This window comes from Haliotis rufescens, unplaced genomic scaffold (assembly GCF_023055435.1).
Source record: "Haliotis rufescens isolate VD_foot unplaced genomic scaffold, xgHalRufe1.0.p SCAF_46, whole genome shotgun sequence".
Taxonomy (NCBI): Eukaryota; Metazoa; Mollusca; class Gastropoda; order Lepetellida; family Haliotidae; genus Haliotis; species Haliotis rufescens.
Genome location: NW_025964179.1, coordinates 2,470,449 through 2,493,714, shown reverse-complemented (window position 1 = coordinate 2,493,714; position 23,266 = coordinate 2,470,449). Strand labels below are relative to the sequence as shown.

Here is a 23,266-nt window from a genome sequence, read left to right as displayed (position 1 = left end):
GAAGGGCATCACTAAGGAGGTCAACCCTGTTTTCCGGCGTCATTTCCTTTGTAATATTGGCGAATTTGCCCAGATAAGACCAGAGTCTCTCGAGACCTTCTTCGTCCGACAGACCTGCTCCTTCTGTCCTTAGGGGCTCATAAACAATATCTTCAAGATTGCCCGAAAACAGTTCCATATTCACATCAGAAGCAAACGCCATTTTTACAGCTCTTAAACATATCAGTTATCAATCAGAACACAAACAATTCATTATTTTCTATAACTCACTTTCGTGCCTTCAGGTGATTAAAAATATGTCTTCGAAATATCGACTTTTATCAGTATCTTTTTTTAGAATGACATCGCCCCATTGCATGCGCCAGTGAAGGGTGGCAGAACGCAGACCAAAGTAGATGGTGTTGTTCCACCATAATGTGTTAAAGATTGCATCAGGTAAACTTGTGCCAAGTTGTCCAGATTCACGGAGTTTATTTAGTTCAAGATCTGACACGGGCTCGCCCCGCTGGGGTAAGTTGCCTTTACCATGCTTTTTCAGGGATTTTTGTTTAGATTTTAAAACTTCTCGAAATTTAATGAAATGCACGGAGTCTGACAACGAGTGTTTATAGTCATGTCTCTTCAGATAACGCTCAACACTGGCCTTTATCCCTTTTAATGTCGATGATTCGTATTCTGTTCCATCCGACTTTTTGGCGGAGATGAAAAACCTGCACAAGAGAATATTGAGTTCATTGGGTGGGATTTCTTCAACTTTCCTTGTTTCTTGCAAACTTTGCTCTTCATGGTATTTTCATTTTCATTACTTGCCAAAAAGTCATCAATATCAATTTCATTTATTGCAAAGTTTGTAGAATTGTTTTGTGTTGGGGGATCGAAAAAGTCATCACTCATTAAGTCATCCACGGCTGCTTGGGGTAGGCCAAAGGACGGACGTGACGGTGGTGCATTTGGCACAGTTTCGGTTAGTAATCGGAATCGGGGAACTTGCATTTCGCCAAACATAGTCTTCACCACATAGACATTGAAGGTATTAAGTGGTTGAACTATCGATCGCCATCAACTTTGACCAGGTCATTGACCTTTATCGGTGTCAAGTGGGCAGCCATGTTTGTTTACAAAAAAAGCAGACGTATCAAAGTTGTGCATGGAAATTTGATCGATTGTTAAAAGATTGTGCATTAAAGAGATGTCTCAAGTAATACAATATTGGTACTTTGTTTTTATTTGGAAGAAGATACTGTAAATTGTTCTAGTCAAAGTAACGCATTTGCGAGAACGAAATCAGCATATAATTCATGAATGAAAGCACGTGTGGTTTGTGAATGAAATGTGAAAGCTCAAAAGTAGTTCCGGCGGTCAGTGTCAGCCAATGAAAAAGCGTAAAATTTTAACAAGCCAATGAACACCGAGAATCACCAAAATGCACATGTGCAAATATCAAAAAGTTATTACACGAGTTCTTCCTGCCCGTATGGGTAATAATGCCATTTACCGTCTTGACATTAAATAGAATAAACCCGATTTTTAGTAAGTTCGCTATTCATCGTTCTCACTTGAAGCCACTCGGTTGGTTGATTTGTTTAACGCCGCACTCAGCAATATTCTAGCTATATGACGGCGGTCTGTAAATAATCGAGTCTGGAGCAGACAATCCAGTGATTGATATCATGAGCATCGATCCACGCAATTGGGATCGATGACATGTATCAACCAAGTCAGCGAGCCTGACCACCCGATCCCGTTAGTCGCCTCTTACGACAAGCATAGTCGCCTTTTACGGCAAGTATGGGTTGCTGAAGACCTATTCTACCCCGTAATCTTCACGGGTCTGGAGCCACTCGGACTGAACAAACTGTCCATGTGGGACTGCAAAACCTTGGATGACCGGCCGAGACAGAATGGGTGTATTCCAATTCTGTTTCCTTTTTTTCATTCAACCAATGAATCACTTCAATATACGATCTGAGGCACTGGTTAAGTGATTTAAACAAAAACGTGATTGTGTGTACTGTTTGATTATTGTAAATGAAACTTTGTATATACATGTACTTTGTTTAAAAAAAACCCCTCATGGTTAGATTATTTTCATACTACAGACATGATATAGAAAGTCTTTGATATAACTTGAAAATATCCTTTACAGAAATATATGATGAGTTTGACATATCGTTGACATGTTTCTTGGTCGGAAAGATTAAACAAGTGTCCTGTTAGAAACAAATAGCCCTATGTCCGAGTACTTCCTCCGACCCGTGAAGATCCGGGGGAGAATATGTCAACAACCCAGGTTTGCCGTTAAAGGAGACCATGCTATTCGTAAGAGGCGACTAACGGTATTGTGTGGTCAGGCTCGCTGACTTGGTTGATGCGTGTCATCGTTTCCGAATTGCGTGGATCGATCTTCATGATGTCAATCACCAGATTGTCTGGTCCATACTCGATTATTTACAGACCGCCGTCATATAGCTGGAATATTGCTGACCGCGCGTTGCGTTAAACAACAAACAAACAGTACATCCTCAATGTATATCACTTTATGTGCCATGCCATCTCTTTTCGTAGCTCATATAATCTTCAGCAACCCATGCCTGTCGTAAAAGGCGACTAACGGGATCGAGTGGTCAGGCTCGCTGACTTGGTTGATACATGTAAGCGATCCAAATTACAAGGATCGATGCTCATGATATCAATCACTGGATTGTCTGGTCGAGACTCGATTATTTACAGACCGCCGTCATATAGCTGGAATATTAATAGCGGAGTGCGGTGTAAAACAACAAACCAACAATCATATCGGAATCACCGGTGTGGAATCATTCATACACATTTGCTTTCTGGATTATCTTTTCTAGACTCGCCTACATATAGGTCGCCCTCGTACAGCTGAATCTTCGGCCATTTTGTCAGAACGGCTCGCACCTTCCGCGGTCGTCTATACACATGCAGCCAGATTACCACACGACCGTAGCTACTTTGGGTTAAAATTCGCTTATTATTCGGAAACGAAAAACTTGTAGAAGTAAATATTACAATTTGTAAAAAAATGTTTGCGAATTTATTACAGCCATATGTTTATAGTTGACACGACATCAATAACAATATATAATGCATACAAATTACTAAAAAGGTGTACGTGAAACACTCTGACAGCTAGAACATGCATAAACATGTCGTACAAAAAACACCCAAGGCCTAGTTTCAGTGCAACACGGCGTTGATAATCCAACAACTACAAACTAATAGGTCCATGTAAGTACGGCCCTGTCTTCTTTCCTGAAACAGCCCTCATGCAGATAATTAAATCTGTCAAACATATTGGCATTGTCATGCCGACTTTTCCGCGCATCTTCAACACATCTGTGTCTGCCACTCCGCTACTGGTTTCTCATCCAAAGAATACTGTCGTCTCCCCCGTGGCAACTCGTAAAACCACAGGTACATCTTGAATTAACAAAACTGAAGAAATCAGAAACAAATCCACTGATGTATCAGCAGCAATATCATCAGTTACGAAATACCTACAATACTTACAGATCTATATTTACAGATGGTTCCAAAGATGGTGGTGCAGTTGCTAGCGCCACTGTCATTGGATCGAAAACATTCTCGTCAAGACTACCAGATGCATGTTCCATTTTTACAGCGGAATCCAAAGCTATTTTAACAGCCCTTGAATACATTAATCACCAATCTAAATACAAACAAATAATCATCTTTTCTGACTTTCTCTCATGTCATCAGGCCATTCAAAATAATGCATGTCATCATCCACTTTTATTAGAAATTGTTGAATTATATTATGATCTTGCTACTGGCCAATACGACAGTGTATGTTGTTGGTTGCCCAGCCATGTTGGAATAATTTGTAACACAATGGCTGATGCTGCAGCTAAAGCAGCTCTCAACAAATCTGTGACACCACTTCAAATTCCATACAGCGATTATACACCAGTGATCAGATGTTACATCCGAGATCTGATGCAAAAGAAGAGAGACAGCTCTTTGTCATTGACCACTTCAGTGAATCCTTTTTATATGTTTAATCTGCTGACGAACCAAGAATTATAACCAACATGTATATTGTGAGATTCAAACTCATGAATAGTGTATCCTGGCAACTGACGCGACGTTACGGCCCATTTAACCTCACCACACCTTGAGTTATTGCTGCTCTTGACGCTCTTTCAGTTATATCACGCCATGTCAGCTTGATGTTAGATCAAAAGTCCTAGGCAGTGAACGTCTAACATCGGATCTACTCCAATGAACCTTGAACATGGGTATGGGTATGGTGCTGATAAACCCAAAATCATAATAAGGGTGCAAATGAGATTCGAACCAGCGATTATAAGGTCCTGGCACGTCTTAACAGTGAATTGTAGCGCCTTAGATGTCCAGGCCACAGAAGTAACAAATCAACCGTGCGTTACATATAATGGCGATTAGCGAATATTGTCAGTAAATAATGTGTGTAGACACAAAGCACATAAACCCCATAAATCCACGAGAAATCACGTTGTTTCATTGTTTGAACAGATCCATGATCTTAGCCTTGATGGGAGGCTTTCTGGCTGTGAATTCATCATGTACTCCTCCCCATATCTGTCGTCAGCAGGACCCCAGTCATCGTCAGGACTCAAGGCAAGATTCACACTCTGCAGATGGAACAAAATCACAGTTACACTATAACTGCACGCAACGGTCCAGCTAGGCCTCGGGTAAACATGTCAGATTCGTTCTCAACTTCAGGAGTTTTAGTCATCAACAGATTGAACACCTTTCATTTTGAAATGTAATAATGAGTGTACTTGTTTCTGTCCGTTGGATATCCTTTGATAAAGCTTAAGATCTACTCATGCTGATTTGGATTTAATTTGAATAGGTTTCCTATACCAGTTGGTCATTATCATGTAACCGCGACCTTGCGTCCACTGACCGATCTAAAATCATAACAACTTTACCTTCAGTTTAAATTTTGGGGTATAAGATTTATTGGCAAGAAACTGCAATGATGAAACATATGACCTACAACCTTTTGACGATGATGGTTGTGACTCACTTGAGCTGTGTGCATGCTTTTTCTTAAACCATGTAACTATACTACTCAAGGTTTGCTAAGAATGTCCAGTTTAAATAGTAATACGTCAAATCGTGTGAATCTGTTACAATACCTAAAGACTTGCGTGAAGACATGTTCAATGTTATGTGCTACACAATGCCAACAAACAACACATCACCAATAATCACACAGATCACCCTTCAAAATGAGAGTATCTGATCAAATCTGGCGACCACAAAATGATTGTCTAGAAAAACAACTGTCAATAGTACAAATGTGATCCCATCGTAGCCTGGCACTGTCATCTAATGCTCCCAAAAAGTGTTGGATGGTAGCCAAGGCTTAATCCAGTCATATCATTACAAGGATCACCAATATAAGGGTTGTTAACATGTTAGAAATTTAAATCTCGACAGCGAGTCAATGCTTTACCCAAATAGGTTACTCCTACCCTACTTAAATAATGAATGTTAAGAACTATGTAACATACCATGTACCGCTCTCGCCACGAACAGACATGTATAACTCGTAAGTTGTACTGACACATTCAGTTCTAGATCTCTGACGTAGATGCAAAGCCTTCCCGACCTTTCCGCGAACACCTGGTATACTCACTTTTTTATAGTAGTTCGTGAACACATACTCATGTGATAGTCAGAGCCGTGCAATTGATTCTGCTTTGAGTAGAGATTTCTCATATTATGGAAAGAGTTTGGGGGCTTCTATTTATATATTATGTACAATTAAACTTGAATCTGTCCTACAGGTGAGCAAAAGCAGTCACACAATAATTCTAGTACTGAATAAATATCCAGACCTATGTGCACAATTCACCTTGCTGAAGTAAGCTAAAGATGACTTTTCAATTGATAACATCAGCAATTAGACCATAATATTTGATAAAAGGAACCGTCTAGCGCCGTCCTTAATTCAGGAGAAGATCTAAGGAAATCGACGAGGCAAGTCCAAATAATACACAGACATATATTACCTTCTTCAGGGAGTGTGTTGCCATGTGCTCCCTGACAGTCATGAACATGTAGACGGGTAGAGGTAGAAGTGGAATCACGGCAATGATCCAGCCGATTAAACTGGCGTAGCTGGGGAACTGGTACTTGCCGTAGGTCGGTGGCTGGTAGCGGAGGAGGGTTAGGATTAAAGCTGCCTGAAACAACAATATCGAGAACACAATTGACAAAGGTGTAATTGTAACATTGTTCAGAATACAGTTTTAGGTGTAGTTGGTGTTTTCATATTGCAACATTAGACAACATTGTTTCGTATGCATTGGCCCCTATGCTTGTCATAAGTGGCGACTAACGAGATCGGGTGGTCAGCCTCGATGAATTGGTTGATGCATATCTTTGTCTCCAAATCGCGTGTATCGATCCTTATGATGTCAATCACTGGATCGTCTGGTCCAGTCTCGATTATCTTACATACCCCCGTCATATAGTTTGAAACATCGTTTACAAACTCGATAATGTACAGACCGCCGCCATATAGCTGGAATATTGTCGAGTGTGGCGTTTAACAACAAACATATGAATTGCTGCATTTTTATTGAAATGTGATAAGGAAATTTAACTTTTGGTACATCTCCATGTTAACAGATTGCTTGGGTCAATATCAGATACAAATTGCCATGCATAGTATCGTGGGCACTACTAATGCCTTACATCAATACTACAAGAATAAATAATGTTCTTTTATCATGTAGCACTCACTGTCAAGGTTGCTGGTGTCACAAAAACTATGAGAATCTTCACAAGTGGTGACAGTCGATTTCCAAGCATCATCTCAACGTCATTGCTCATTCGTCTGATTCCTGATAGAAATAAGTTTGAAGTTTAGGTATTGTCATGTATGGCTGTCAGTCTCTGTACTATATGGCGTTATAATTGCTTCGTCTTGTCTTATGCTAGTCTTCAGGAATGGCTGTCAGTCTCTGTACTATATGGCGTTATAATTGCTTCGTCTTGTCTTATGCTAGTCTTCAGGAATGGCTGTCAGTCTCTGTACTATATGGCGTTATAATTGCTTCGTCTTGTCTTATGCTAGTCTTCAGGAATGGCTGTCAGTCTCTGTACTATATGGCGTTATAATTGCTTCGTCTTGTCTTATGCTAGTCTTCAGGAATGGCTGTCAGTCTCTGTACTATATGGCGTTATAATTGCTTCGTCTTGTCTTATGCTAGTCTTCAGGAATTGTCGTTATTTAGCACATATTTGTAGTATTGAGTGAGTGAGTAAATATTTAATGTCACATCGGCAGTATTTCAGGCATATCGTGACGAGTGAGTGAGTGAGTCAATATTTAAAGTCACATCGGCAGTATTTCAGCTATGTCGTGACGAGAAGTTATACATTAATGAAACACATAAACTGACGTCAAAAGAAACTTTACCAGAGTTTGAAATCACTCTTGCTCAAAAACAACAAAACATACATGCATGAAGTAAAGTGTATTGAGAAGATCAATATATCAACATAATTAACACTGAAAATGACAATCATACCGCGACCGAGAATGACGTCAGAGCCCCCAAAAGTAGGGTGTGGTACAAAACTCGAGCTTTCAGAACCATGGCCAATAGGCAGAGTATATGAACAATCGCTCACGGTCAATAACAAGTCATTAGTAGCGTGTGTGACCACCAAATGCCTCAATACACGCAAAAACTCTTCGACGCACGGAAAAAGTCAGTCGTCTGATGACGTGGGATTTGACGCCATTCTTCTTGGAGGGGCCAAGATCAGACGACGATGTTGCGCTGTCAATAGCTGTCCTCTGTATGGTCTAAAAGCCCTGATTCCATGAGCCCTGAGTCTCCTGGCCACTGCCTGTCGACTAACCCTGTGACCTAAGGCATTTGTCGCCGATGACGTCACTGTCAGGAAGCGATTTCGGAGGTGCAAGGTACGCAAGTACCGGTCATCATGGGGCGTGGTCACCCTGGGTCTGCCTGTTCTTGGCCTGTCAGCGGTCAACCCTGTCTGTCTGTAACGTTGCATCAAGTTGGTAACGGCAACACGGGAGCAACCGAAGGTTCGTGCAATATGGGCGTGGGTGGCTCCCATCCGTACCATACCCAAGGATCGTTCACGTTGTTCGACTGTGAGTCGTGGCATTTCTTTTGTGTTTTTTTATCACTGTGGAAGTCTGACTTGCCGTTGCCATCGTTTTATACCCTTACCCGCACGTGCATTAGCAGTTGTCCGTGGTGCACGTGTTTTTCACTTTTTCGCGTGTTATCTCGCAAACATGTAACAGACTATTAACATTTTCTGCATACACTGTTGTTGTATTTAGGTTATGTGTTTCATCGAAAAAAAGATTATACTTTGTCTGAAATTTATATTTTCAGATGGTAAAGTTTCTTTTCGACGTCAGTTTATTTAGACTAAATAAAAACCTGTCAACGATGGACAGTACAATAACTAGAATATCACAGAATTGATTTTAAACTAGTTGAGAATATTACAAAGCAGTAAGTATTAATGAACAACACAATATGAAAATGGGCTAGAGATCGTCTGTCACTGAAAGGAGATCACTATACCAGGGAACATGGGTACTGACAGTGCCTTTGCTTCCTGCATGGACTATTGGTAGTATTGTGTGATAACGTGTATACGAACCATATATGCACCCCACTGCAACACACTCCAATGTGCAGAAAACCATGGGTGCAAGAGAGGCTTCATACCAGTCTAACAGCTGGAACATGTACGGCCCTCCCTGCAATAAGTCAAGGGTGTATGGTCACACGAGGTAATTGTTATACATTATTCTGGAATACCGCTTCAACTATGTTGTCTTCCCCATTCTACTTGTGTAAGTTCATTTGCCTTGTTTGTTTTATGACTCACTCAGTAATATCACAGCTATAGGACGATGTTCGGTAAAATAGCAAGTCTTGACCCGACAACCCCGTGATGGGGATTAGGAGCATCGATCCACACAATCGGGATACGATGGAATGCATCGACCAAATCACCGAGCCAGACCACCCAATCCATTCAGTCGCCTCCCACGACAAACAATGTTATAACTACTGCACATGCTTCTACCACTGGCGCTTCTTCTTCTACTACTTTTTTCACTGGCCCATGAAAATCCGGGGTAGAATAAGTCTTCAGGAACCCATGCTTGCCCAAAAGGCGACTATGTATGTCGAAGGAGGCGACTAACGGGATCGGGTGGTCAGGCACGCTGACTTGGTTGATGCATGTCATCGATCCCAATTGCGTGGATCGATGCTTATGATATCAATCACTGGATTGTCTGGTCCAGACTCGATTACTTACAGACCGCCGTCATATAGCTGGAATATTGCTGTGTGCGGCGTTCAACAACAAACAAACAAATACTACTTTTACTTAAACCAGTGCTGCTGCTACTACATCTTCTAGTGCTCAAGTTCCCCTGGTTGCTATATACATCGTTCTGCTTCTACTTCATATGTGATGCGTTGGGGAACTAAAACAGTGTTCCTGATTAGCAACATCATCTCATCTACAACGTCCTATTATTCCCCCTGGTTATTCCTCGACTCAATACATCCTGTGTGTCATACATTGTATAACGTAAACTGTATAATCACCTGCGTGCAGAAAACGATTCCAAGAAGAAATGATATAAAGCAAACTCCTGCTGTTACCAGCATCCTCCTCTTGCCCAAGTGTCGTGGGTACTGATCAACCAAAGCAGTAATGACTACCTCAGCGCCCATGAACTGGAAGAGATGAAGGTATTGTTATGTTACAGGGGAGTCACATCTTCGCTTTACATGTGTTTACTCAAGTAATTTTACAGTTCTCAACAACGGGGACGTCCATCTGAATGCAGTGAAACTGGAATCCATAAACTAAACTGACCTTATGGTCTGTGGACTCGTTTGTTTGTCGCCGCTCTTAGCACTATTCCAGCTACATGACAGCGGTCTGTAAATAAACGAACTTGGACAAGACAATCTCGTGATTCGCATCATGAGCATCCAAGTCTGACTACCGTCACTCGACTCTTACCACAAGCATTGGTTGATGACGACTAATTCTAACTAGGACCTTCACGAATCCTATGGCCTTCAGATACCTAAGATATACATATAAACAACATTTTACTGTTATTCTTTCGTACCTCCGAATCTAAACCAACCATCAACAACATCAGAAAGAACATGAATGACCACAGCTGCGGCAATGGAAGTTGTGCTAGAGCGTCTGGATAGGTTACAAATCCTAAACCGGGACCTTAAGTAGAAAAAAAGATTTATCTGTAGAAAACATATCTACCCAAGGGTATAAAGAACATAGTGTAAAATGGCAAGCTTGATTCAAGTTGTTGACAGGTATTATTTGTGAATATTCTGGCATTCAATGAATAAAGATTTTAGTTTCAGAGAAACTATGTGTCAATGCACATACTATGAGTACTTTGTACATCTTGGCCTAGATTTAAATGTGTACCTGGCAGTCCTGAATCGTAGATTCATCTTCCTGTCTAGTTTTGTTCACCTTGTTCTTAATAACTTTGCCTTTTACGAACGATGTTTGCCAAAGTGCATGTGAGTGAGTGAGTTGAAATTTAACTTCACATCGGCAATATTTCGGCCATATAGTGACAAGAACAATTTATACATGAATAATAATAACCATATACAAACCTTTCAACAAAGGTCAGTGAACAACCAGAGTTTCACAGATTTATATTAAAACTAAACGTCAGAGACCTGCATCAGTTCGGGCTTTCCTCCAACATTAAGCTGACACGCCGTGAAATAACTAGAATAATGTTAAAAGCAGCGTTAAATCCAACTCACTCACTATTAAAACTAGCATTTAACCATGAAAGATCATGATAGATTAAAAAATACAATATAAATACGGGCTATAGATCCCCATCAACCAAAGTTAGGCCACCACACTAGATACCATTGGGATTTACAGTGCCTCTGCCATCTGCATAGTGCTCCAGCAGGGTTTACACCATCCCTTTAGTCACTGATGATTATGGACAAGGTTGCATTTTTGACCCATAGGTTAAGACAAATAAATAGTCTTCTGTTAAAACACTGGTACACAAATACTGTGAGTGAGTGGGCTAACATACCCTCTCAGGGGGTACAATAAATGTACGCTACTTCAACCCCCAGAAAGGGCACAGCCAGTAACATTCTCAGTTAGTCATCACATATAACCAAATTGTAAAAAAACATATATTTATACATCGAAATTTATCAATTAATTCAATTTCGTTTAATTAAAGGAGCACTTCTGAGCAATCTGATTATGGAAGAAACTTGAAATAGTTATCCTGTGTGATGGAAATGTCAACACGGTCAAGCAGGTCCTTGTGGACTCTCATTCTGACTCTTAGGCATTCTGTCAGACCGATAAATTGTTCTTTTCACTTTTCACATAAGACACATACATCACAATCAATAATTTAGAGTACAAAGAATGTTTTCTGGGTTGTTGAAGTTCACACTCTCGACTTCTTGACTGTATTGGTTTTTCCATCACAAGGGATAACTATTTCAGTGTCAAAACCGTTAAGGACCTTTTTAGCCTTGTTATTTAATGTTTATTCATTAACTTTTTAAAAAATATAGAACTCATTCACACATTTTGATGTAAAAACTTATGTATCTTATAAGTCGGTAGTGCATAATTAATAACTGAGATTGTGAGTGGCTAAACCCTCGACGGGGGTTGAAGTAGAGTAAGGTGGCGAGGTGAAATGGGGTTTAACGTCGCGTCCAAGATTATTGCACTTATATAGCGACGTGCATGCACGTGTGTGTGTGTGTGTGTGGCTGCTTGTACTAGTCCGGACTGATGCCGATTTATAGTGCTAGCTTACTGAGAAACCATGACGCAGTTTAACATGAATACCCCACTCATACACAGTATACTGACTCCGAGCCGACCAGTCCTTGTTTTTGCCCCTTAATGCCTAGCGCCAGACAGGGTAACAACAAGTACCATCTTAAAGTATTTTGGTATGACGCGGTCGGGGAATGAACCCCGGACCTTCCGCTCTCCGGGCGAACGCTCTACCACTAGACCACGGAGGCGGTCCAGAAGTAGAGTAAAATTGTTGTCCCCCTGAGACCACCTCTTTCAAAGTATATTTTTATTTACCTCCATCTTAACTGCAGAATATTTGTTCACTTTTAAGTTCTGGCTAAACTCGCAACAATCGCCAGTAACTTGGGGAAGTGTAAATCCTGCTGGGGAACCATGCAGGTAGCAGAGGTACCGTAAGTCCCCTGGGTCCCCAGTAAGGTGATTTTAACTTTGTTGCTGGCGATCTATAGCCTTTTTTTATATTGTGTCGTACCTCAATAATGAAATATTTTTAATGTTCTACAACGAGTTTTAGGTCAATCCGTGATATATTGCTAGTTATTATACTGTCCTTCGTCGACAGTTTTTATAAATATTGTATAACTTTCTCAAGTCACAGTCCACAAATCCCCCTGTTGCATTTGGTAATTCAATATGATGGTGTTAGTGTTGGTGAGTCAAATGACAAGCGAGAATCTGCTACAGGTTTTGACTTTTGATAATATTGATATCATCGAGTATGGAGTATATTTCTTTTTCTGACCCAGAATTTAGATATTGTGCTTCAACTTTGGGAATAAAGCAGGATATTTAATGGTTGTTCAGGAACAAAGACAATAGTTCAAATGATAGGTTCTTACTTCTCAACTAATGGTTATTTTCGGTTTGTTAGGTTGTTGGTTTACTGATCCCATCTTTCATTAGTAGTTAGAATATAAACGTTGTTGAATATGTTTGTATCAATAAAATATTACCTACCTGTCGAAACTACCTCGGAAATAGGGACACCCGTTTTCTGTGCCATTGTCCCAAGAACAGCAAACGTCACGCAACCAGAAAAGATGCTGGTTCCCTCTGATACTATGGTCAGTATGAGGCAATCTCTGTGAATTTGTATTATGTAATTCTTATTACAAACCTCGAAAATTAGAATATAATATCATTCCCAAGGAATCGTCCTGTTTAGCGAATTAAGAGCTTAAGAATCATGGATATGTTGTAGTATCCCTTTGTATATATATAAAGACAGTATTACAGTAATAAGTTTTCAAGATAAATGCAGTTAAATGTCCTCGACCTGCATCATTTTTGTGCTTATCTTAAAGCCTCATCAGGGAGACATTTAGCAAAGCTCTGTGACTTGTTTTTTCCAACCAATGACATAATTCCTACTCACCTGAGACAAGGTTCGTTGAACTTTTTGTAGCTTGCAGCGGTACTAATCATTCCCCATCCAGGTCCCAGTGAGAAAAATACCTGCAAACACGCTTCCAGCCACACCTGAAACGTGTCAACACTGAAACGAATTTTTCGACAACATAGAGTGGAAATACATTGGGATTTTACGTGTTGTGCAGTTGACATATCAATGTCAGTTAGTCCGATTGTGTCGGAAATGTATAACAAATTTCAAATGTTTATGCATCTAACACTCATTTATTTCAAGTGTCGACACAACTTACTCACCTGCATTTCAAATGTTGAAGCTAGTAACACACCTTCATTTCAGGTGTTGATGCTACTAACTCACCTGCATTTCAAGTGTCGAAATACCTGTATGTCAAGTAGTTGTGAGAAATCCGGTACGAAGTAGTATAGTAAGCCGTCTGTAGCTCCAGGTTTAAGCAGCGTCGTGATAAAGATGGAGACAAGAAGAATGTATGGCAGCAGTGCGGTCACATAGACAACCTTTAAACATATTTCCAAAGAAAGTTTTAGAACATTTTCCTGACATATGTTTGAAAAAGAAATCATATGTTCATAAACGTACATCGTAAACATACCATTCTGCAGAACATGAGTCGTGTCTTTCAGTTTAGTGTTTTTTATTTGTCTTACCTTGCCAGCAGACTTGATTCCACGAATTAGGCATAGAAAGACCAGTACATATGAAGCAAACAGGCATCCAACTATGTGCCACTGTACAGCTCCAACGTCATCTATACCACTAGAGATGCTCAGTACATTGTACCTGTAAATAAAAGTCACTAATTCGTTTCAATAACCATAAGAAATCTCTGCGATTCCGACGATATCATAAGATTGCGTTTATGTGTAGCTACGGGTGTGAGGCGTTATATTTCGTCAATATTTTACACCCTGAAACATGTTAAAGGAATAATTAGTAATATTAACAGTACACATAATCAAGTCATCAACAACACAATAGTACAACCCGTTTTACATGACCAACAGATCTAACCTTTTTATTATGTGTTAGGGGCGGTCGGGTAGCCTAGTGGTTAAAGCGTTCGCTCGTCACGCTGAAGACCCGGGTTCGATTCCCGACATGGGTACAATGTGTGAAGCCCATTTCTGGTGTCCCCCGCCGTGATATTGCTGGAATATTGCTAAAAGCGGCGTAAAACCATACTCACTCACTATTATGTGTTATAATGTATAATAATTAATGTAAGAACCAAGTCGATATAATAATTATTCATATATAATGTTAAATGGAAAAATATTATAAATCTCCAACAAAATGCATACATGCACATAAATAGGTACCAGGTTATTTTGGTACACATGTGTACTTAACTAATAACAGAAATAAATTTACCTAACATGAATTTACTGGTGTAAGGTGTTACACAAAAATAAAAACAGACTTTACATGTAATAGTGTTCCTTCCCTGTTCGTAAGAATGGGATGTCTTCCAGATTACAGAAGTGTAGCATATCCAAAATAATATCTGGATATAAAACAAATTTTATGACAAAGAGTCATTGAGCTATACTATATAAACACACTTATATTATTCCCGTATATCATAGACAGTTTTTTAGACAGAACTAATCACAAAATAAATTCAAACATAGCCTATTCCTTAAAACAGCAATAACTCTCTTTTCTCATTCATACAAGAATAAAGAGATAGAAACGTTATATAATAGTAGTTACAAACGCTTGCAATTTATTAGCCTAGGGACCCGTGAAGATTACGGGGTAGAATAGGTCTACAGCAACCCATGCTTGCCGTAAAAGGTGACTATGCTTGTCGTAAAAGGCGACTAACGGGATCGGGTGGTCAGGCTCGCTGACTTGGTTTGATGCATGTCATCTATCCCAATTGCGTGGATCGATGCTCATGATATCAATCACTGGATTGTCTGGTCCAGACTCGATTATTTACAGACCTCCGTCATATAGCTGGAATATTGCTGAGTGCGGCGTCAAACAACAAACAACCAAATATTAGCCTGGTTTACCACATTTTTGTGATGACTTTAAGCTGAGAATACGAGGGCATAGTCAACAAGTTCTAAGCGTGACTAGCTTTCAACTACAGGTCATACCAAAGTGAACTAGTCAAGGTAGTCAATTGTTTAAGAAGTTCATTGCAAGCGTATACGGTCTGTTGAGGCCGTTTGTATATTAGTGACAACCAGTTGAACGTGATAGGGGGTTCAATTGGACACAGGAATAGAAGACACGAGTACCAAGTGGTCATCAATTATTTTACTTCAGAGTAAAATACTGCCCAAAACATTCATGACACGTGTGTATGGGGATGAGTGCCCCAGCTATTCCACTGTTAAACGTTGGACAGCCATGTTTTAAGGCTGGGAGAACTGGCCTTGGTGATGACCATAGATCTAGACGTCACTCAGATTCCGTCAATGAAGATCCAATCAAGGACCTTTCAAATAGACGTATTACCAACGTGAACTTGAGGACGACGATTAAAACTATTATTCAAGCACATTTACAGATGAATAACATATATGCTTCATTATGTGTTGGCCTGACATTATTTTGATGATGAAGTTGCTGCTGGGACTTGTTCGCACATTCTAAATTTAATACCTACGTGCCGTTGAGCCTGAAGCTGTCATGACAGGTTTGATGGACTCATAATATAACGTACAGTCACGAAGCCCAATCTGATGTCAACAATCCATCCAACTTACACTGCATACGTGCTCATCGTGGTTTTTCATAAGTCACTCAAAAGGCAAGTTCAATTGAACTTATAATATTCAGGGAGTCAAGTGTTGTAAGAGATTGTACAGGCGGACACTGTCATCACCCTCATTTGTGAGGGGTTGTAAGGGCAGACCCTCGTTCACGAAGTAACACATGCCTGTACGTCAGCACGGCCCTGCCATCATCACAGGCAGACTAACACCAACATCAAGCAAGTAACAATACTTACCAAGTCTAATGCCACAACACAAAATCGTTGTGTTACCATACCTTTACATCCTCCTATTTTGATTGTAGAACCAGGTAGTCGTATTTATCAATAATGGGAACTTTTGAACTCAAATGGCTAGCCAGTTAATTCAAATAATATACTGGACGGCATATATTATGAACACTGAAGAAATGGTATGTTTGCATGGATCACATTCGAGGGATGTATGCAAGGTTCTGAGCCTAAATATGATAAATTTACGTTCAAGGAGTTGGTTGCTAATTACTTTATTGTTAATTCCCTCTGATGTCGACACACTTCTGGGAATGATGTTGGAGCACCTGGATCGCACTGTTGTAGCAGGCATTCGCCTGGTGGTATAAGGAGTCCTACATAGCAGAAAAATGCTTGCTAGACAGTTCCTACTTTATGTTTTGGAAGAGGTATACTTTTGACCTTGCCAAATCTGATGATTATGGCGGATGTTCAATGTGTTCAAAGCCACAGTCATGCAATGTAGAATAATAGTTGGAAGGCTGGAGTTAATCCTTTCAGTTTTAGATACGTGATGACAGCGCAGTAGATAATTTAGCCATTTTGCAGCCCATAAGTCATCTTCCCGAGGAAAGAGAGTTAACTGACTATAAAAGTCCAGTTTCCACCCTTGCCGAACTAGGCTTGAATAATTGAGTTACATTTTGGCTGGACTTACGAGTCTGGACTTACGAGTCTAAGCATAGTCCTATCAAAATCGCGCAACGAAATCGAAATCCGGTTCGTAAACTGTCGTGCAGATTTCGGTCGATTGCAGGATTTGCAAAGCATGTGCACTGCCAACTCGTTGTCAACAGATATTTTCCAAATCTGTTCATGTTTTCAATCAAGGCGCTCGCGTGATTTGATGCACTTCGCGATGTAAGACCCGTTTTATCACAATATAGATCTTGATTATCGATCAGATGGTCTTTAGGGGGCGCCGCCATTTTGCTTGAAACAAATGCAAGTGATACGAGAGGTGACATATGATTGGTCCATAGGAGAGGCTTAGAAGGGACATAAGTCGCAATAACCAGTGGTGGCGCTGCGATCGAGCCCAGGAATTCCAGCCTAGTTCGGCAAGGGTGGAAACTGGACTTTTAAAGTCAGTTAACTCTCTTGCCTCGGGAAGATGACCATAAGCAAGGACAGTATGTTTTAGGGTATACTATACATCTTTCATAGTTAGGCTCAGAACTTTTCAGTCACCCATCATATATCATGGTGGATGTCTTACTGCCAAAATTCCTCGGCAGGTGTGTGAGCCAGTGTCACATTTTCCCACAGCTCGGCTGCAGTGATTGTATCTGAAGTATTCCCCGCCAGGGCTGACATGTTACTGCCTGCATTCACATCATCAACACACAGGTCGGAGTTCCAGCTGTTGCCACATGTTGTCCAGGGCAGGACGCTGGAGCAGGTCTTCAACATGTAGTAGATGGGCCAGGCCAGATAGAGGTTGTAATAGGGCATATAGCCGAATGTAAGAAGTACAGACCCAATACCAATCCCTGCTGAATATAAGAAGACGTTCTTGATTTTCATAATGCATACATTGCCTTTTATTATGTGTGTATACAAAGGTATAAAGATGTACGTGATAAGGTAACATTTACGAAACATTTAGTGTGTGTACAACTGATTTAAATATATTAATTATCAAACCTTTCTTATCAATTTATATTATGGAGACCCAATTCACAAAGCATCTGTAGCGCTACGAACATCATTAAATTCATCGTAACTTTAGAATGATAAAAGTGCCAAAACGCTTTCCATAATCATAGGACATATCTGTTAAAAGCAGAGTCGATTGTTCGATTCTGAATATATCATGAGCTAGTGTTTAGAAATTACAATCAAACAGTGATCAAGTCAGTTGTTTGCGAAAAGGTATATCGATTCACAAAACTATTACTATTCCAGTTATCTCATGAATGTTCTGGACCTTTTGTAGCGACAAAGGAAGTCAGTGGGTTGCTGAGAAAGGTTATACTGACTCGCTTTGAAAACGAACCAACATCAATCCATGAAAGTATGATGATAGTTTGAAGGTGAGGTGAAATGGGGTTTAACGTCGCGTCCAAGATTATTGCACTTATATAGCGACGTGCATGCACGTGTGTGTGTGTGTGTGTGTGGCTGCTTGTACTAGTACGGACTGATGCCGATTTATAGTGCTAGCTCACTGAGATACCATGCCGCAGTTTAACATGAATACCCCACACAGTATACTGACTCTGAGCTGACCAGTCCTTGTTTTAGCCCCTTAATGCCGAGCGCCAGACAGGTTAACAACAAGTATCATCTTTTAACGTATTTTGGTATGACGCGGTCGCGAATCGAACCCCAGACCATCCGCTCTCCGGGCGGACGCTCTACCACTAGACCTGATAGTTTGAAAAGAACTATGAAAATAGAAGTTAGGAGTTCAGGAAGCTCCAAAACAGTTGCCAGGTTTGATAGCTGTTGTGAGTCGTCACCAAAATACAACAAAAAACAGTTCTCAAAAAACACGTTTCTACACGTGCAAAGCACGACAAATGTCATTACTCACGGGGATTGCATTCAAAGGCTACTCGCATAATCGCTGTAGCCGTGGAATAGCACTGAGGATGCAATGCCGATATTGACACTTGAGGAACGGAAAGGTTTAGATGTCATAACAGTACCATCATATCGAATTTCACCAGATTTCACATCTTATTTCAGCAGACAGGACGTACCAGAGGCCATTCACGCGCACGGTAACAACGTGTGACAACAGCCATGGAAGACCGACTGATTGTGAGGGCTCATCTACGAGATCTAACACTTCCATCGTCCAGAGCAGCAGCTGCCATCATAGGTCGACGAGGAGCGCCGATACTGTATGCTGGCGACTTTGCACCGCTGGTTTACGTGCCTTTCGCAGCTACGTAGGCTCAATTTTGACACTTTGGCACCGAATGCACGTCTACAATGGTCGCTGAGGCACAAACAAGGGTTGCTTTTACACTGGCATGCCTTTCACTTCTCTGACGAATCGAAATTTCACATCGGGAAACCCGATGGACGTAAACGGGTATGGCGTCGCCTTGGTGTAGGTTATAACGATGATTGTGTGAGCTGACTGATGGGGCGATTAAAGTGTAATGGTTTGGGCAGTATTAATTTTCGGCACAGAACACAGCTCCATGTATGCATAGGTCGTGTTGATGCAGTTTACTCGGGGACGCCATTTTAAGACGTTACGTTGTCCCTTGGTTCCGTCAACACCAAGAGCTACATACTTTCCAACAGGACAACGCCAGGGCTCAAACAGCATGTGCTTCTTTGGACTTCCTGGCACAGAATAACGGACCTACATTATTCCCCAATCTATCGCTGGGACAGCGCATTGCACGTCGCTCTTAAATCGCCAACGTTAGAGAGCTCGCACTTGTCCTGCAACGTGAGTGGCCTAGGATATAAGCTGTTATCCAGAGACTTATAGTGTCCTTGTGAAGGTGTTGTGTGGCACGCAGTGCGACCAGGAGTGGTCATTCCAGGTACTGACTTTGTCTTTGGACCCCCTGTGTGTTCCATTTCTTCTTCATTAAAACTGTGTACTTTCTTATGACACTTGTCATTACTAATGGGGAACTAAGTCATCTGAGTGTGATTGTAGTACACAGCCAACACTATATTAAATTTGGCTTAGCGTCAATTTCATTCTTACCTCTAGTGGATCTATTAAAAAGAAATTATAATTATGTTCGGAAGACAGTTTTACAACGAATACCTCATACACGTTAATGGCACCACAAAACGTGAGTCAGAAGTGTCGTATTTCCCCATTGTGACATAGAAACTGACGAGATAAGTGCTAGTTTTATTCAGATACATCTCATGGGTTATTTTTCAATTCTGTAGGAAGAGTCTGCTATCAAACTGTCAACATGCTCTCCTGATGGTCGTGACCATTTAATAGGACAAAGCACCATAACAAAGCTATGGGATCGGTTTCAACAGCATGGGACAACATGTGATCGGCCAAAGTCGGGACGACCAAGAGTAACCACACCCGCCCATGATCGCTACATCCGACTGCGCCACCTTCGTGAAAGGACAACCACAGCCACCTCAACCGCATCCCAAATACCCGGACTGCGCAGAATCTCCGACCAGACCGTACGAAACCATTTAAAAGTGAATGAGTGAGTGAGTTAAATTTAACGTCACATCAGCAATATTTCAGCCATATCGTGAAGAGAAGTTATTATATATTATCAATTAATAAAACCCTGTCATCAATAGACAGCAAAATAACTAGAATATCACAAATTAATCGTTAAAACTAGTATGTTATCATATAAAGATATCACTAAATGTCACAATACAATATAAAAATGAGCTATAGATCACCAGCAAACAAAGTTAGGCCACCAAACTAGGGACCATGGGGACTTACGATACTTCTGCTACCTACATGGTACCCCTGCAGGATTTTCACCATCCCTCTGGCTACTGGTGATGATCAGAAATATGAGCCAAACAGTTAAAACAACAAAAATACTACGATTAAAATCACAGAGAAATGGCAAAATACTTTGAATGATACCGGACTTACATATCCTCTGAGGGGCACAATTGTTTTACGATACTTTTATCCCCTGTGACGATACAGCCACTACCAATCTCAGTTAAAAATTCATTCTACCAAAACAAAAAAATCACTTTCTATATACTATACATATTATCTTAATTTATCAATTAATTCTATTCCTTTTAAAAAAACGATGATAAGAAGAGCACTTATTTGACTTAAAAGATCCTTGATGGATGATACTTTGAAATACTTATCCCTTGTGATGGATATTTCAATGCAGTCAAGCAGGACATGCTTGACCGGGATTCTTTCCTCACAAGGGATGCAGAATGGAGGGTCCTCACCTTTCAATAAATATTCGTGGGTTTCACAGGGAAATACCTATTGAAAGTTCACCCTTATCAAGAGAGCGACGATCGAAGTAATTGAATTTGCAAATGGCCGTAACCTCTTACGATGAGTCTAAGATACGAACGCGTTGTGAATGAGTCCCCTGTAGAACACATGTTACGATTTTGAGAATATCCAGTTTTGACATAAAGTTTGAAGTATAAATCAGTTTGCCAGACTTCCATAGCTAGCATTCACTTTCACATAGTGAACTATTCTTTAATCTTTAATTCTTTAATAAGATAACAGATTTACACGTGTCATTTGAAATGTTTACTGACATGACGTTGTGTTTAAGGTATTCCATTCCCTACATACAGCCAACTAAAAAACATTGGAACAAGAATCATAGCACAGAGCGGAAACAGTTTCAAGTCGCACAGAGCGGAAACAGTTTTAACTTGTAGACGTGTAGTATCACAGACCAGAAATGCATAATTTTCTCCTGATATCTAAATAAAGATTTAATTAAAACGATATATATCAGTAGTATCAAGTATATAATCATAGGAAATGTACACTGGCCTTTGAACATGGGACAAAAGCTCCACATTTGTTTGGCAGCCTTTCCCGAGAACTGAGAGATTGCCGACTCAAGGAAAAACATTGGGAACCCAGCGATCAGAACACAAACGATGAACGGGATCAAGAAAGCTCCTGAAAGAAAGTATATTTTGTATCTATTAATGTACTAAACACAAGCAGTAGGGATGTAATGATAGCGTTACTTTACATTCAGAAACACATGCTGCTGATGATATAGCTGAATTCATACAGTGGACTCTTTGTAGCTTATATTTACATTAAATTTAAGAGTGACATATAGAGAAGAGCAAATATGTAATCTGGAGGGATATCACGCTTACCTCCACCGTTTCTGTTGCAGATATAGGGGAACCTCAGCAGGTTGCTTAATCCGACACTGTAGCCGACCATTGTTAACATGTAGTCCAGATGTCTATGCCATGATTCTCTCTGTCTTAAAGGTGCACTTCTACCTCCTCCTTGGGTATTCCCCGTCGCCATAGGAATCGTTGGGTCTGTAACATCTCCCGCGGTGCTGGGCATGGTTATGACTTGGAGTGTCGTCAATTAAAAACACACTAATGCAAATGAAGATAGCTACACGATGTTGTTTTACTTGTTGTTGACCATCAAGGCTCTGCGACCAGCCACGCTGCAGTTCTGTAGATGATAAATACTAATAATGAGACCATGCTTTCTTCTGTTCAAAATGTTAACAAATGAAATGAAAGACATTGAGAAGTTGTATATATAGTTCAGGTCAAAAATCATGCAAATGTCAAAAGGTGACGTCTATTCTTTGTTAACATCACTTAATGATGTTTGTTGAAAAATGAACGGGTCATGTGAACCGCAAATAAACCAATCACATCACTGGAAATTCTTTAAACTTCTAAAAAGGAATTTATATACAAATAGTTACTGATCATAAAAAAAAATACTGATGAAAGAATTAGATACAAGTTATAAGTGAGTGAGTGAGTTTATAGTCACATCGGCAATATTTCAACCATATCGTGACTAAATCAAGTTATATGTTAATGAAACACAAAACTGAACTATAAAACCTTTCGACAAAGGATAGTAAAATAACTAGATTGTCACAGACGTATATTTAAAACTAGCATGTCATTATAAAATTTGAACTATTCATAACAATACAAAATAAAAATGGGTAAAAGATCACCAACAACCAAAGGTAGGTCACCATACTAGGTTCCATGGGGACTTACGGTACTTCAGCTACCTACATGGTACTCGGCAAGATTTACACCATCCCTCTGGCTACTGGTGATTGTTTGAAGGTTAAGCCAACAATTAAAATTACAAGTATTCTACGATTAAAACTCTGGTAGAAATAAACGTACTTTGAATGATGTGGTCTTACATACTCTCATAGGGGGACAATAATTTTACTCTTCATCAACCCCCTTGAGAGAAAAACCGCTTACAATCGCAGATATCAAAT

The 23,266-nt window shown here is 40.2% G+C and overlaps 1 protein-coding gene across 1 annotated transcript; it reads right to left on the bottom strand.

The window, feature by feature from the left end:
- Nucleotides 1–2,753: 2,753 nt before the first annotated feature.
- On the bottom strand, nt 2,754–22,924 carry LOC124141604 (sodium- and chloride-dependent GABA transporter 1-like). Its single transcript, XM_048383220.1, has 14 exons — nt 22,140–22,924; nt 21,799–21,930; nt 19,548–19,637; nt 17,551–17,827; nt 13,975–14,107; nt 13,690–13,824; nt 13,313–13,416; nt 12,895–13,019; nt 10,205–10,317; nt 9,669–9,800; nt 8,704–8,803; nt 6,790–6,890; nt 6,054–6,227; nt 2,754–4,658 (listed from the first exon to the last, which is right to left on the bottom strand). The coding sequence occupies exons 1-14, from the start codon at nt 22,339–22,341 to the stop codon at nt 4,515–4,517; spliced, it is 1,962 nt and encodes a 653-aa protein (XP_048239177.1). The 5' UTR covers nt 22,342–22,924; the 3' UTR covers nt 2,754–4,514.
- Between the last annotated feature and the right edge of the window lie 342 nt (nt 22,925–23,266).

What these genes read in the sequence shown, in the direction of transcription:
- LOC124141604 (XM_048383220.1), bottom strand. Translation starts at nt 22,341, where the DNA reads ATGCCCAGCACCGCGGGAGATGTTACAGACCCAACGATTCCTATGGCG. An exon ending in CTTTTGTCCCATGTTCAAAG is followed by an intron (nt 19,638 to 21,798) that starts GCCAGTGTACAT and finishes ATTCTGTGCCAG; the next exon opens with GAAGTCCAAAGAAGCACATG. An exon ending in CAACACACTCCCTGAAGAAG is followed by an intron (nt 4,659 to 6,053) that starts GTAATATATGTC and finishes TTCCATCTGCAG; the next exon opens with AGTGTGAATCTTGCCTTGAG.